The 16989-nt window shown below is 38.0% G+C and overlaps 1 protein-coding gene across 1 annotated transcript; it reads right to left on the bottom strand.

Moving 5' to 3' along the window:
• Nucleotides 1-800: 800 nt before the first annotated feature.
• Nucleotides 801-9226, bottom strand: LOC149022824 (uncharacterized). The gene is made up of 8 exons (XM_089147706.1): nt 8541-9226; nt 8002-8140; nt 7858-7890; nt 6806-6820; nt 6443-6494; nt 6223-6340; nt 3020-3805; nt 801-2925 (listed from the first exon to the last, which is right to left on the bottom strand). The coding sequence occupies exons 1-8, from the start codon at nt 9224-9226 to the stop codon at nt 801-803; spliced, it is 3954 nt and encodes a 1317-aa protein (XP_089003832.1).
• Nucleotides 9227-16989: the final 7763 nt, after the last annotated feature.

The following is a 16989-nucleotide window of genomic DNA, read 5'->3' as shown; positions in this document are numbered from 1 at the left end:
TTGGTATTCGATACAATAATGAATTTACGGTAATTTCAATTGATAGTATACCGATATTGTATTGAGTTGACACCCTTCCCATTGAGCATTATTTTCCCTAATTAATAAATATTACACTTGCTCACCGGCAGGGTTTCTCCTCTACCACCACAAAAGATTTCATATAGAATTCTTTCAATTTCAAATAGGGGTGTAAACAGACCGAATTCGGATCAAATAGTGGTGATACCATATCCGCATCTTTATATTTAGACGGATTTGGATAATATCCTATCGATTTTCGGACGGATTCAGTTGGATTCAAGATGATAATCGATAGTTATTTTCTTAAGTAGATTCTTCTAAATGGGCATGAATACAAATCGAATACAAATTTTCGACGACCTGTTTACATTTTTACCATTTTATTTATGAGGCTAGGTTTGAAATTTAAGAATTTAGTAGCTTTGATAGCTACTTTAGTAGAAAATCTAGAAAAATATTCAGATATTATAGATAAAAAAAATTATAAAATTAAGAAAAATGAATCTAAATAAGTAATTTAATCGGATAATTTTATCACATAAGAAAGGGGTATACCATATCCGCATCCTACTAGTAATCGGTCGGATTCGGATACTCCTAAATGGATGCGGATGCGAATTTGGTAACGGATTTCGGTTATCCATTCACACCCCTAATTCCAAATGCCATAATTTTTTAATTTTTATTTTTATTTTTTATTTTTTTGGAGAAAGGGAGCTTTGATTAAATAAAGAGAAAAAAAGAAAGAAAATTACATTCTGAAGAATTTCTAACCATTAGCATCCCCGAACAAAAGCAGAAAGAGCTAACGGAAGAGCATCTGCAGCTAGATGGATTTCTTGGGAGGTATTAAGGAAACCTGCCAGGAAGTCCGCACAAACGTTAATCTCCCGAACATGATGAACAAAATTACATATCAAAAAACCACCCCTTAACTCCCTAATCTCCATGATCAAATCAACAACCCTCCAAGATGTAGAAAAATGTCCCTGAATAGATTGGATGGCCACCATGGAATCAGATCTAATTTCTATCATCGTCAAACCCATTTCACGAGCAGTCTCCATGCCACGCTTGATCGCATATAATTCCAATCGAGTAATATTTTTCTCATTTCTATCACCTGCCAAAGCAAAAATAACCTTACCATGACGATTTCGGGCAATAGCTCCGTACCCACCAATGTCTTCTCGACTAGAACCATCACAATTTATAGCCACCCAATTACCTTCTGGCTTGGGCCATCTATGACAAACTGCCTTTGGAAGTTGAAAAGTCACCCCAATGTGCCATCGAGCAAAAAAATTCCTATCTTCTTGAGTGTTAGTAAGTTTGAGTGGAGGGTGTGCGAATCGCAAGCAGGTATCCTTCTTAATTTTTCCCAATACCACCTGAGCTTCTGTAGTAGTACCACTGAATATTCGACTGTTCCTTTCCTCCCAAATTCTATATATAGTTGCTGTCATAGAGAAACAACGGACTGCAGCTCTTGCTGTCGGACCTGCAAAATGTGTGGTGATCCATATGAGTTCAGCCTTCCAAGAAGCCAATGGCAACCTGGTATACCCATTTAGCTCTAAGATATGACACCATATTTCACTAGAGTAGGTACAATAGAAGAAGATATGATCTAAGTTCTCTTCACATCTATTACAAAGCACATAAGTTGTCTCTGTCACTACGCCCCAATTACGCAACTGGCTTCTAGTTGAGAGGCGTTCTAGACATGCGAACCAAGTGATAAATGCAAAACGAGGGTGATTTCTTTTTGCCCAAACCACCGCCGACCAAGCAACTTTATCAGACCTCTTACGCAGGCTATCCCATGCAGTGCGAAGCGAAAAAATACCATTTGTGCTAGGCATCCAAACTACTAAATCACAGGGAAGGCGAGAATAAATGTGGGTATCGTTTATTTCATCCCACCGCTCCAAGATATATGGGTCAGACGTTAATTGCCATGAAGCTGAATTTAATAAAAGCTTGTGCACCTTGTCAAATGTATGTCTACCAAGTGCTTGAGCAATCATCATGCCCTCCTTTTGCAAAACCCCTCCTTTTAACCAGGGATCGTCCCATAAGTTTGTGGTCTTCCCATCCTTGATAAGGCATCGAATGAGACTAGCTGCTGATTTCTTGGTGTCTAGAATATGACTGAGAGATAATGAACACCGGTTAGGTTTAGGTAGAGACCAAACCGAGTGATTTCCCAACCACCGAATTCGAATAAAATTCGTCCAACATGAAGGTTCCCCGCAGGCAAGCTTCCATAGGTGTCTCATTAGACCAGCAACATTCATTTCCCTCAAACGCCTTATGCCAAGCCCTCCCTCATCATATGGTAAGCAAACATTAGCCCAAGCCACCTTGTATTTATTTGTGTGTGCATTACCATTCCAAAGAAATCTTGCCATTCGCATCTCAATCTTATCCAAGACACTAACAGGTACAACAAGGATATTTATCCAATACGAAATGATGCCCATAAGAACAGATTTTATCAATGTCAATCGTCCAGCATAAGAGAGAGCTCTTGAGCTCCAAGAATGTATTCTGGTTTCAATCTTGTCGAGTAGAACATCATAATCAGTAGCTCGCAGAGATTTGGAGCCTAGAGGGATGCCCAAGTATTTGATTGGAAGGTTTGCTTCTAGTATGCCCAAGGTATTGGTGAAAGTTATCCTGATATCAATGGGGCAATTCCCAAAGAACAAGGCGGATTTACCACAGTTTATTGAGAGGCCCGACAGCGCCCTGAATTGTTCAAGAGACGCATGCAAAGCAATGGCGTTTTCTTGGGTACCCTTTCCAAATACAATCAAATCATCAACAAAACAAACTGTTGTGATCCCAGGCTCTTTGCAGTAAGGATGATGTTCAAAAACACCTGATACAGCGGCGCTAGATAGGGAATCAGAGAAAATTTGTAGAACAATATTAAAGAGGGAAGGGGACAAGTGGGCAGCCACCCTGAAGGCCCCTATTGGCAGTGAACATTGGGGATTGAGCTCCATTCACAAATACAACATAGCTGGGTTCATAGGTGCAATGCTTAATCCAATCAATAAATTTATGAGGGAAATTTAATTTAGAAAGCACCTTAAAAAGGAAGTCCCATTGTACTGAGTCATAAGCTTTCCTGAGGTCCAGTTTAGCTGCAAATTTCGACTGACCAGTGTTGGTGTGGTAGCCATAAAGAAGCTCTTGGCAAAGTAGAACATTGTCACTAATTTGCCTTCCTTGGATAAAAGCAGTATGAGTAAGGTCTACCAGTTTATGGATGATACCCCTCATCCTGTTTGCAATAATTTTTGCCATAAACCTGTATAACAACGAACTCACCGCAATAGGTCTATAATCATTAAATGAATTCTGAGACTCCCCTTTTGGAACTAGGGTAAGTCTGGAAAGTTTGACCTGTCGTGGCATGCGAAGGTTGTCAAAGAAATCATGTATGGATTTGCAGACATCCTCACCAATGATATCCCAGCAATGTTTGAAGAACAGTGCCCCAAATCCGTCAGTTCCAGGTGAGCTATCATCATCCGCTTCAAAAACAACCCCTTTAATTTCATCATTAGTAACGGGTCTGATCAGCCATTCTCCATCTGCAAAGTCGAGATGCCTGTTTAGAGGTAACTCAAAGTCTGGACAAACCAAGGGTTGAGAGCATGCATACGCTTCTTCAAAGTGTCTACCCGCCTCAACTCTAATCTGATCAGGATCAGTTAGAATGGAGAGATCATTTTTGGTGATTGTTGTAATGGTATTTCTACTTCGTCTAGATTTTAAGGAGCGATGAAAAAATTCAGAATTCCCATCCCTAGTTGCAACCACCTCACCCTCGATCTTTGACGTAGTTCTGCCTCCTTAGCTGCCAGGAAAAATTTAAGGTCTGCTACTGCCTGTTTCTCTTGAAGTATGACTTGATCATCAAAATTATTGGTCATCAAAGTAGATTGGAGAGTATCTACTAACTTTTGAGCTTCATTTATTTTTCCATCCAAGTTAGAATAGGTACTACGACTCCAATTCTTAAGTACATCCTTCAATTCCTTCAAGCGATGCCACGTAATTAGTATTTTGAGCTTCATTTGGAAAGAAAAAAAAATGGAGGGTCTCTCTCAACCGTTTGATCTAATTCCAGCGTTTCGGATGGAAGCAGTCATCCCTTAGTGTACTTCCTTTGGGCTTTTGGGGTTGGGTAGAATTGGTAAATTACATATTGATATCACGTAATTAGTATTTTGTGCTTGTCGAAAGTTCACATTTTCTTCCTGTACATAAAATAGAATATAAAGGTGCCTCTTGAAACTTGTAAACTTACAGCTTGTGTTGCTTTTCTTCTAATTTTTCTTTCTTTCTTTAGTGGGTAAGATAAGTTGGGAATCTTTTTGATGGTTTGAGATGGAGTGGCACAAGGAAGTTGCAAATGGGTGGTAGAGATAAGAAATTTCTAATTTGGTGCAAATTGTTTGGTAAATTCAACTTATATTTTAAGGTTCTCAAATGGTAATATTTGAAATAAAAATTTTGTTCATTTTTTTTTATTGCAATTTCTTTTTGTTTCAGTCTATCAAAATAAAGATTAAATTTGCGATATTGGAGTCAATTGAAATGCTGCTACTTATAGTATGAACATTTCACGTAAGTTTTTTCTAATTCTATAACAATATGAACACAATTAGATTATTTATTTGCATGAGTTGAATAATTGTCCAAAATCTTTAGGGTATGTTTGGTTACAGAATCCGGGGATTTGAAATGAAAAAAATCTATGGATTCGTAGTTTAATAAATTAACTGTTTGATTAGCTTCAAATCTATCAAAGTTCGTAGAGTTCTATCCGGTTACTCCACATGAATCCACAAATTTCATCCATTTTATATTTAAGGTAGAATTCATAGATTCCTCACGAATGGGTAATTCATGTTTTTAGACAAAAAAGTGAAATTATTGAATTTCATGAATTAAAACGGCAAATTACATATAGAGTTACTAGAGTTGCAATCAATTACATCTAATGCTCTTGAGAAAAAATCAATTACAAATGCCCCATACTATTAAGAATTGGGTTAAGTGATGATATCACTACTAAATAAAAATTCAAAATACCAATTTACCCTTATTTGTTCAGGCATTTCTAATAATAGCAATTTTAACTCTAACATTAAATGACTAAAAATGTCTGCAAAAATTACTAAAAAAGTGGGAAAAAGAAGAGGGTGTTCTTCAACACAAGACAATGGGTTAATCATTTCTTCAATGAAGTTAACCTCATTAGTAATTAAAAATGCATCAAAAAAAGTAATAATTAATAATGCATCCAAAAAAAATACAATTATCAATAATACGATGATTATTAGTGCAACACTATAAAATTCTTAAACCGCTAACATGGAGAAGAAATAGTACTCAAAAACCATCTTTGCTGATAAATTTGAAATTATAACATGTGATCATAATTAAAATATTTTACAGTCATTGAAAAAGTAATAAGAAAAACATAATTTACCAAAGAGTGTTGTCGAAGTTGAACATTTATTATACAATCCCCAATAATGAAACTAAGTATAGACGTCAATGAAGAGTTGGTAGTCGTAAGATCCATACTTTTTAGTGGAGAGGTCATGGGTCGAACCCATGCAGAACGACAAGCATCCCCTGAGATCCTAGAAAAGCCATAAGGAGGACTGAATCAATCAAGAAATTAGATTAAAAAAAATAAAATATTTCATTAAATTTTATTATTTTAATCAAAATATTTATTTAGATTCTAATTAAATGTGTTCAATATTATAAATCATTTTAAAAGATTCAATACGAAATATTTAATGTGTATAGAATGGAGTTTTTTCTAACACTAACACTTAATGTTACCTCTTTCCAATTTTTTATGTGACCGAAACTAACACATGCCCTAACCAGTATGGACCGAATCATGCAAGGAAATTATCAAATGAGAGAAAGAGTTTGATGACGGAGTTCGGCAATGACTGCCTACGTCTCCGGGATTCAAGACTGAACCCAATCCACCAAGTCATTCAAGACATTACAGGTTTACGGAAAAAGAAAGAGATACAGAGAACACCTGTTACAAGCAACCATAGAGGCCAATACTCCCATCGAGTATACTTCCAACCTTGCTGATCAAAAGGCCCAACATAGAATCTCCAAGATCCTCAAAGAAGTCATCACCGTAGAAGGTTGAAGATGAACGCAGCCATGAAAGCTCCAGAAAGCTCAAAATTGCAGAACAAAGGAAAATCCCCAAATCGTATTTGCATATGAGAATGAGAGTGAACCAAGGATAAAACTATACATAGCAATGAACCATCAATTGAACCAACCGGTTCAATTTCACTTAAACAGTGAAAAGTCCAGATTACCCCCCAACAATCTCCCCCTTAATCTGTACCTCCAAAATGACTATAGTGAACTGGATTACAACCATCATCATCCAAGTGTACCTGCACACAAAAACAAAGAGACCACAGAACAAAGCAAATAACAAATATGCAAAATACCTAGACATGCACTAACTATGCAACACTAAGGACTCCATGCAGATACACCATGCAACAAACTGCACCAGGTAGAGACACCCTAATCAATAACTCATGATTCACAACTCACTCATATAACCATGAAGAATACACATGCACACATCAGACATATATCTCATAACAGAGACAAATAGAACAAGAGTCATAAAAATTTGGGCAGCATCTCCCCTAAAACTGCAACATATGCAAACCTGATAAACAAACACAAGACATACCTGGACATCATCACACTATAGATAAATGAAAACAAGTATACAATATCCACAAAAGGTAATAACCCACCACATAGACTTACTCATGCCAACCAAAGCATAATAAATATATAATTTAAACAAGTAAGACTTTAAACAAGAGACTAGTATAAACTTCAAGAAATCTATGGTGATATCCAAAACCAACCCAGATTAACAGAACCTCACAAACATCAACAGATGAACAACATGGATCCAGACATAATTGACAATGCCTACACAGCCCATGAATCTACAAATGCTTACAATATAAGCCAAGTCAAGTCTAAAACATATCACATGATACATAAGAGAACTTAACAACTAGAGAAGAGAGATTTGAACAATTCAAATATATAAAACATAACAAGTAAGCATAAATCTCTCCCCCTCAACCAGTAGATCCCAAAACTTAGGAAATTCCTAACAGATCCAAATACTTTCATTTCAAATTCTGATTTTAAAACCTTCCCCAAGGAATACAATCATGCAATCAATATGTAAACCACATAAATGCAGATATAAGACACAGAAAAATGAAATGAGAAACTAGAGGCAACTGTTAACCTAAAATGCAAATACAATGCAAAAACTCAAACATCAAGTCTTATATATCAATGCCAAGAGTATTCAAATGAAATCACAACAGGATTCATTAACAAGTCATATTTTCAAATTCACTTGTTAAAATGCCTAAAGAAGTTGCAAATCATTCTTTCTTCTACATTAAAATAAAGAAAGATAACAAGTATCCAATTACCCATTAAAATAATGAAGAGAGTAACTCAGGATCGCAAACTCTTATAGTCTTACATTTAACCAACAAGATGAAAATAATCCAGACAAACCCAAAAAAGGCAATATCACTCCTCAATCCATCACTGGCTTACTACCACTACTCGAACCAAGACCTCTTCACCCACTCACTACACATGACGGGCACAAGTCACAACTAGACAAATCTAGGTCACTTAGAGTAGAAACCAAACCAGAGATAAAAGAAGTAAACTCAATAAGACTTAACAACTTTGACCTACAAGACCAGACTCAATAACCACATAAAAATCTAACTGCAAACAAGACATAATCTAACCAATAAAACTGGTGCAAGTCATCTTACTAGACAACTCAATAAATCTGACAATAACTACTCCCACTCAAAACCATACAAGCTGACAGACCATATCCCTTGAAGTGAACCCCAACAACATGTGAGGACACACCCTCTTGACAACTCCTGTGTCAAGACCAGCACTAATGATGAACTGGAGAACAAACCTCTCCCCCTGGAGACCAAACTCTCTAAACACTTGACAACACCTGTGCCAAAACCAGCACTCATGCTGAACATGGAGACTATACCTCTCCAAACACCAGGGATACACCTAATGCTATACCAAGTGAAATAGGAATCCTCATGTGTAACCAACTTACTAAACAGTCTCAACACCACCTATAACCACTCTAGCATTTCAAAAAACTCAGTCAGACATGTATATCAATGCAAATAAAAGCATCCATGAGAGTACAAAACAACAACAAATAAACAGCTTCCTTACACAAGCATATCACCTTAAAGATAAATAGACCACCTCCCTTTAACAAATGAACAAAATAGGATAAACCAAAGTGTGCACCCAATGGAAACCCAAATAACCAGGTCTTAAAACAAGGTCTATGCTAACACAGAAAGCACCTAGGTCATCAAAGGACCTCAAACATGTTTATTTCACCAGAATTAGACATATCATTGTTAGATGTCTCACCTTCTTGCAGTTTCTTCTTATATGCAAAACAATTTTTCTTAATATGACCCACTTTATGACAGAAATAACATCTCCTGGTGTTAGAATCAGACTTATTATTATTCCCATTATTATTCTTGTTGTTATTTTCATGATTGTCAAACACTTTACCCTTCCCTTTGGACTTCCTATGTTTGTAAGAGCCCTTGCCCTTAACAAACAAATTGTCACCATTCCCTGAAGTATTTCCAGAAGTCAACAACTCTGACTCCCTATTCCTTAGAGCATCAATCAATAGTTCTAGGGAAATGTTTGGACAAGCATACTTAATTGAATTATTAACAACAAGATAGTCATTATGAAGGGAATTCAATAGGATGATAGACAGATCTTGGTTTTCAAATCTGCTCTTTTCCGCAGTACTAGCTAAGTCTTGAATCAACTTCTTAAACACGTCTAGGTTCTTATCAAGGCTGATTGTAGGGTCCATCTTAAACCCATACAATTTTTCTTTCAGATAAATCTTATTACCTAGATTCTTTTTCTGGTAGATTTGTTCAAGCTTATTCCACACTTTAATATGGGTATTGCCATCATCATCCAAACACCTGATAACACCATCAGTGATGTTCCAAAGCATACAACCAATTGCATTCTCCATCACATCAGTCCTCAAGACTGGGTCAATGCTTTCAAAGAAAGCAACTGGGTCATCTATGGATCTTAGGAGTTTCTGCTGAGCCATCAAAACTCTCACCTTTCTCTTCCAAATCCCAAAGTCCCCTGTCCCATCAAACTTCTCAATGTCTACCCTGGAAATCCCCATTGGAACTCCCAAATCTAGGTACCTAGGATTCTCCCCTAGACCTACAGCTCTACTAGAGCCTGTGGTAACCACACTGACCACACTGGGAGGAATACCCTCCCCTGGTAGACCAAATTCCTTGCTTGGCTCCACTTTGGAGCCAGTATCATACACCAATCAGTATATACAAGAATAAAAATTCACAATACTGATATACAATTCTGAAAAAGAAGATTATTATAACCAAGAATTAAATAATCAGATATTAATTAACCACAAATTCATAAGCTAACTTTATACAATTTCAGCAGACTTTATTAACAAATTGTTAACACAACAGATCAATACAGACCAAGTATTGTATCAAATATTAACAAAAGAATAGGGCAGTAGCTAGTATAATAAGAAATCAAGAAATTAATGTGATTAATTAATCATTAACCATTTCAGAATCAGCCTACTCATACTAGAATATCATCCATCAATTTGAATTCAGATTTATACAAAGAGCCAAGAACATATGAATCATATAAACAGGGTTTTATCATAGAACCGAACCTTTTATTGACATATATAATCAGATCATATTATATGAGAGAGCATATATGACATATAATTAACATACTATGAGAACCGGACCATGAAACATATATCAGAGGCAGCAATGAAAGAAATACAAGAAATCAGAAATTACAAATTGAACTAATCTTTAACCATATGAGTAATCAATCAAATTAGGATGTAATAATCAACAAAACCTAATTTGAATTCATAGAAGCATTAACCATAGCCGAATTACAGAGTCAAGAAACAATCATAGTTTGAATCGAATGCCTACTGTTAGGTTACATAAGCAGCAGAAACTCATATATATAGATTAACAGCAGAAACTAACCAATTGATCATAAAAAGAATTATCAGAAGAATCGAATGGTAACCAGCAAAAGCAATTTTCAGATCAAGAGGATTAATAATGAAATCTATAATATCTACGAGATCAGATGAATCAAATTAACCACTTTGATTCCACCGAATCACCTAACCGAAAAATAGGCTGTCTCAGGCTAACAGGCTAACCGAGCTCTGATGCCAATTTGTGACCGAAACTAACATATGCCCTAACCAGTATGGACCGAATCATGCAAAGAAATTATCAAATGAGAGAGAGAGAGTTTGATGACGGAGTTCGGCAATGACTGCCTACGTCTTCGGGATTCAAGACTGAACCCAATCCACTAAGTCATTCAAGACATTAAAGGTTTAGGGAAAAAGAAAGAGATACAGAGAACACCTGTTACAAGCAACCATAGAGGCCAATACTCCCATCCATTATACTTCCAACCTTGCTGATCAAAAGGCCCAACATAGAATCTCCAAGATCCTCAAAGAAGTCATCACTGTAGAAGGTTGAAGATGAACGCAGCCATGAAAGCTCCAGAAACCTCAAAATCGCAGAACAGAGGAAAATCCCCAAATCGTATTTGCATATGAGAATGAGAGTGAACCAAGGATAAAGCTATACATAGCAATGAACCATCAATTGAACCAACCGGTTCAATTTTACTTAAACAGTGAAAAGTCCAAATTACCCCCACCATTTTATTTAACTAATCTTCTCTTTCTGTTAGATTTGATGAATAACATTTTTATGGTACAACAGTCACTTTAGAAATGATTCCACTATTTACTAAAAATTACAAACACATGAGAATGTGACAAACTAAAACAAATCTGTATAAAAAACATAATTCTATACCTTAATCCATTTTACTAGCTTAGGCATCTTAGGTCATATTATACTTCTGCAAGTCAAATAAGCACAAATCATAAGTAATATTAATTTGTAGGAAATGCGTATGCTCCAAATTTGGTAAAGTTATATCATTGAAGTTAACTTGTCGAATTCGGTCTCATGCATGTCTAGAAGAGTTCAGAAACAAGGGATACCATGAAGATGCAATTATCTATCTTACAGAGACACTACCAAAAGAAGATGATGAACTAGACAAAACCATCATTGGCGGTCTTTATCTACTCAATGAGGGGGATAATTAATTTAGATTTTATTTGATACCGCACTACTCTACTATTTAAAGTTTACTTTTGGCACTTGTGTAAATTATATATTGAGGGATGAATTGGATTTGGATGAACCAAAGCGTTTCAGGCTGTATTGTTCTTTGAAGCGATCATCAATTTCTGAATTCCGAAGAGATCAACTTCTTATGCAGTCAAGCCTCATCCGGATGATGGTATTGACCAACAAAAAATATTCATGCAAACTTCTGTTTATGTTGACCCTTGTTTCTTTGAGTTGACAATGGGATTCATGTATTCAATACAAAATATAAGTCACATGTCCGAATTTTCAGACGTGGATGTTTCATTAATGTTACCTTAGACTAATTATATGGCAACTTTCTTTCGCTTAATAATGTGAAGCACTTAAACCAAATCAAGGAAATTTACCAACAATAAGTAATGCATACTCTTCTTAAATCGCATATGAATCATGTGCATCTACATGTGGCATTTTTCTAGTAAATAAATAAAAGTAAAATGTTTGGTTTGTATCAACGATTATAATAAACTCAAGTTTGAAGGAAATAATGGCTTACCAATAGTATTAATAGCCTTTATTTAGTCAGACTAACAAAATAGTACATATTCCTGAGGGGCATAAATGATTAGTCTTTGATGGATAAAGGAAGAAAAATACTCAAACTATGCAAAGAGGAGGATCTAGGGTACTTACTGAGCGACTTGAGAAGTTAGAGTGGTCAAGGTGAACTAGTCATAGACTTTCTTGTCCTCCGAAGGCACGCAGTGTTCCATCCATTCTCTGGTCTTTGATGGTTCCCCTATAAGTCCAGCCCCCTCAGAGAGTTTCCATTAGGGCACCTAGTAAGATGGAGGGGGCACTGCTGGACCAACAAAGGCATCCTATCCCCCAGGCATGGTAGCTGAAGGAGAAACTGGTGCCTCTGGTGCCTTTGGTGCCTTTGATGCTTTTGATGCTTTTGTTGTTGCTGTTATTGTTGTTACTAGTGTTGTTGATGTTGTTGGTGCTGTTGTTGTTGTTGTTTTTGCTGCTGTTGGAGAAGGTCCAACAATTGGAATTTTCACAGGGATCTTTGAAAACTTGGAGTGGGGGTCCTAGTTGATGAGCCTACCCTAGGAGTTCTGGAAGCAGTGTCCTTTGGGGTCTTTTCCCCAATGGTTATCCCAGGAAGAGATTGCCCTGAAACCATTGGAGGAATACCCTTCGGACCCTTCCCTGATTTACTTGCCTTAATCATTTTTTCCTTTCATTTGGTAAGGGGAGGGGACGCAAGATGTTTGCAGCTTTCCCTAATTGCCACATCATCTCTTTGAGGAGTTCCCTGAGGGCTGATTTCACGAGGAGTATCAATAAGAAGTCTCGTCCTTTCCAACTGTTGACTTCTCAGCTTCTTCTTTTACTTCCTGGGCAATCTCCTCAAGAGTCTTCAACTCAGAGTCTGGTGGAATCTTGGCAACAAGGCTAGGAAATCCAGTAGGTGGAGCAGATGATCCGGCCCGAGTGCCTGTGATTTTCTCCTCCCTAGCTGCGGTTTGCGCCTCTCTATAGAGTTGAACACGAGCTTCTATATCCAGAGACATGTTGGGAACTGCAAAGGATAGAAAAAACTTTTCAGTTCAAGAAAAAAGACAAAACGAACCGATTCCCAAAAAAAATTCAGGGAAAGGAAGAGGGCCAGGGGACTTTCCAGTTATGACTTCCCAGAGCAACAAGGAAGTTTCAAAGTTCATTCTCAGCCATGAATTGGAATCCCCCTTCCCTTAGCAAAAAGTTCATAAGAGAGTTTTTCTTCTTCACTCAACGAAGGCTTGGCATTCAACGTCCTAATGGAACTTTGGATAGGTGGGGCCAGGCAGAAGGGCACATTCCTGAGGAACCTTAGAGGCAATATACTTGTCCCTCCATCTCTTGTAACTGTTAGGGAGGGTTTTATCCTCCAGAACCGTGAGCTTGAGAGTGGAGGTACCCTGCTTGCTGAAGTTGTACCATCCCGCTCTCTCCAAGGCTCTAAGGGAAGAAACACATCTAAAGACATTTACAGGCAATATACCCGTCCATCCACCTCTTGTAACTGTTGGGGAGGGTTTCATCCTCCAAAACTGTGAGCTTGAGAGTGGAGGTACCCTACTTGCTGAAGCTGTACCATCCCACTCTCCAGGGCTCTAAGGGAAGAAACCCATCTAAAGACGTTTAGGTTGTAATCAATAACTAAACGCTTGCAACATCCCATGAAACCCACAAGATACCTCCAACCATTTGGAACCAACATCCCTAGGTTAAGACTGTAATACTCAAGGGCTTGCATAACAAAAGCACAAAAGGGAAGTCTCAGACCCCCCAACATGGAATCAAAATAAAGAGGGATCTCTCCCTGAAGGTAAGCTCTCTCACTGGGACCAGGGAGTCTTACAGGAAACTCCTTAAGGATCCTAAAGGCTATCTTTATCAATTGGACATGATAAGGGCCTAGAAGACTGGGGTAAAAAAGGGGCCCTGACTTGGGACCAAAGGTATAATGTTTGATGGTTGAAGGGCTCTATACCTCAGAGACCATTTCCTCTTCAGTAGAACAACCAGATGCAGCGTCTTCACACTGTGGCTCTTGTGGCTCACCAGCAGAATTGGTGGCCGTGCCAGGTGAAGGATAAGGAGAAGGGAGCCTACCTTCACTATCTAAGGGGTCTCCTCTGACTCCTACCTCCTTTCAAAGGTTCGGAGAGTTTCTTGTGCTAGGCTTTATAAGCAGAGTAGTCTTCCTTGCAATTTTCTACCCATTGTACTGGTTGAAAGAAAGACTTACGAAAGGAAAAAGGATTGAAGGTTCTTGAGATGTGTTGATTCGAGCAAGAAGTTGCAGAGTTTGCAGAAGCAGGATGAACAATGAGAAGAAGAAGTTAAGAGTAAGAAGATTCAATTTATAATGGTTTTGGAGCCAAAAATAATGTCTCGGATTCTTTTTAATCAAAGATCCTCAAGCTTCAACGCTTTAATTTCTAAAAGAAGTTATGATGAACAGGACACGTGGCGGTAAAGTAAACGTATTGAGCTTCGTGCACCTCATTAAGGGTGACGTGATTAAGTGGCATACCGTCAGATAACGTCAAGATTTAAGGCGCGAGCTTATCTAGATCTTGGAACCCTCCAAAAAGATATTTTGCAACTTTGTAAGACGTCGCTTCAACTTCTCGGATAACCCTTGTGTCACATCCACCCAGCCGGTATCCTATCTGGCATACCCGGGAATGTGATCCACAGCCCAAGGATCAAGGATCGAGCGGCCATGCCTCCCACATACACAATAACATAATCATGAACAATACAATCAATGTTTTAAGCAAGTAATAACAAGATCAAAATGGATAAGAAAAGATAATCACATCAGAGTGCGGAAAATTATAAGGTATCAAGTATATATAAAGGTAATTCTCAAAAGAGAGAGAGAGAGAAAGAGTGATCAGAAGTCACTTCTTCTCAAAAACAGCGGAAAGTGGTTAATTAGTTAAGTTACAATTCCAATATCAAAGAGTAAATCCATAAAAGTTAATACAACATGTCCAAGTTCCAGAATGATAGAAAAGGGCCTAAGCTAGGGTCTCCTCCATCTTGTATAAGGTGTCCTCGTATGTGTACACAAAAGAAACCAAGCACGGCCTCTCCCAAAACAAGGTCGGGCTAACCCTAGTACGGAGGGTAATCACTCTTGGCACCTTCACCGTAGTATGAGGGATCCTACGCCGCCTCGTAGTAGGAGCCATCAATGTCTACGGTACCTGCAGATAAGTCTAACAAAAACAATTGCACAAAAGGAAATGAGTTCAAAGAACTCAACAAGGCGAGTCATTCCACAATACACAAATCATACGATACAAGTCACAATATGATACAAGATGATATGAGACAATAATGCAATATGATTCTAACTCTGAGTATGCTAGTCTCTAAGGTAGACATGCTTTAACCCATAGCACCATACTTCTTTAGGTCGTCTGTCACTCCCCCTCAATCATACATGATATCTTGGGTCTGCCGAGGTAATTGGGTAAAGTCCTCATCAGAAACCATGGTTGGGGATCAGGTCATCACTCTCTCACATCACCGTTGGTATAAGTATTGGCGCATGTCACGGAAAAGCCTAGCCCAATGCAAGTCATCTACTCAGTCGTATCAAGTCATATCCGGATACTTCCCCTATGGCACCGACCAACTCGGTTCCGTATCCTTCACACTAGAGTCAACGTATCCTATGGCTACAACCAACTTGGACTACGGACTCATCAACCCTATTGGTCATCCACAAATAGTAGACGGGAAGCTCTCACGTCCCCTCACAGATATGACTCCCGGTCTCAGGTTGCCCGTGAGCCCAAGTCTAGTTATTTGCAACCCTACCAATAAATGGCCCCTAACGGGTATCCATAGCATGATCTATGTCCTCTCACGGGGTGGTTACCGGTCTTGAGCGCCCATCAAATCACACTATTACCACGGGTTCTTCGGTCTCAATACCCTTCCGATTCGAGTCTGATACAACAAGGATACTCCTAGACATACATCTAGACAATCCTATGTATGTCATCCAATGATCCGCGAAAGCGTCGGTGGACACCTTCGGAGAACATCCCATACTATTCCCTCCGATGTCCAAGGACAGAAGTGTCGGTAGGACACTTCCCAATCCCAAGTCATACTTAGTCATTCACAAGCTCAATCTCATCATATCATACATGATCAATGATTCATTATATAAACAAAGGCATAATATAACATGATCAATCATATATGTAATCATAAAGAATAATTAAGCATGATATTCCGAATGACAGGTAACATAATATTACTGATATAAAGTGCATACAACAGTCATACATGGCTAAGGAATACACTAATGAAGTATATATACTAAGTTTCCAAAGTAGAAGTAGATTCGCATAATCAACGTACTTGGGGTAACAACCGTCCTTACCTTAATTGAGTCGAAAATAATACCAAGTATCACCAAGAATAGCCCAAAAGTCAGTGTTTGTACCCTAGACAATACATAAGCAACATTATAGAAGAAAACAATCGAATCGAAGGTCAAACGAAGCAGATCGGCCAAGGACAAAGTTGCTGTCATATCTTGGTCGACTGGCTGGTCGACTTTCAGTCGACCAAGCAGTCGACCAGAGCAAACAGTAACGGGCAGAAATGGAGATTTGGCCCGAAACTGATCTTCCGGTGCTCCGATCGATATGAAACTTGGAGGGAATGATCATGGCAATGTGAGGACACTACACACTAAGTTTCATCATGATCCAACGGTCCAAATATGAATACCCAAATCGAAACCCTATGTTCTATATGCTAGACATCAAGAATTGAATTGGAAGTGATTGCAATAGCAAGAAATGATGGGGAATCAATTAAGGGAGTGATAAGAACTAATTTAGAATCATGAATCAATAGTAATTCAAACCTAGTATACATTTACACATTAGTTTGAATTGAAGAATAGGTTGAAATGAAAGGAATCATGGAATTGCAATGTAAGTAATCATAATCATAGCAAGAATGAAGT

This window comes from Hakea prostrata, chromosome 3 (assembly GCF_041222555.1).
Source record: "Hakea prostrata isolate BN-2017 chromosome 3, UWA_Hpros_2, whole genome shotgun sequence".
Lineage (NCBI taxonomy): Eukaryota > Viridiplantae > Streptophyta > Magnoliopsida > Proteales > Proteaceae > Hakea > Hakea prostrata.
The sequence above is the reverse complement of the archived record's forward strand: the minus strand, read 5'-3'. Positions and strand labels throughout refer to the sequence as shown.

Excerpts from the sequence above, each read along its gene's own strand:
- LOC149022824 (XM_089147706.1), bottom strand. The coding sequence starts at position 9,226 with ATGGAGAATGCAATTGGTTGTATGCTTTGGAACATCACTGATGGTGTT. Across the intron at positions 3,806-6,222 it reads TTCATCTTCAACCTTCTACG|ACGAAGTAGAAATACCATTA; the intron begins GTGATGACTTCT and ends CTTAAAATCTAG. Across the intron at positions 2,926-3,019 it reads AATGGAGCTCAATCCCCAAT|CGCCGCTGTATCAGGTGTTT; the intron begins GTTCACTGCCAA and ends TTCCCTATCTAG.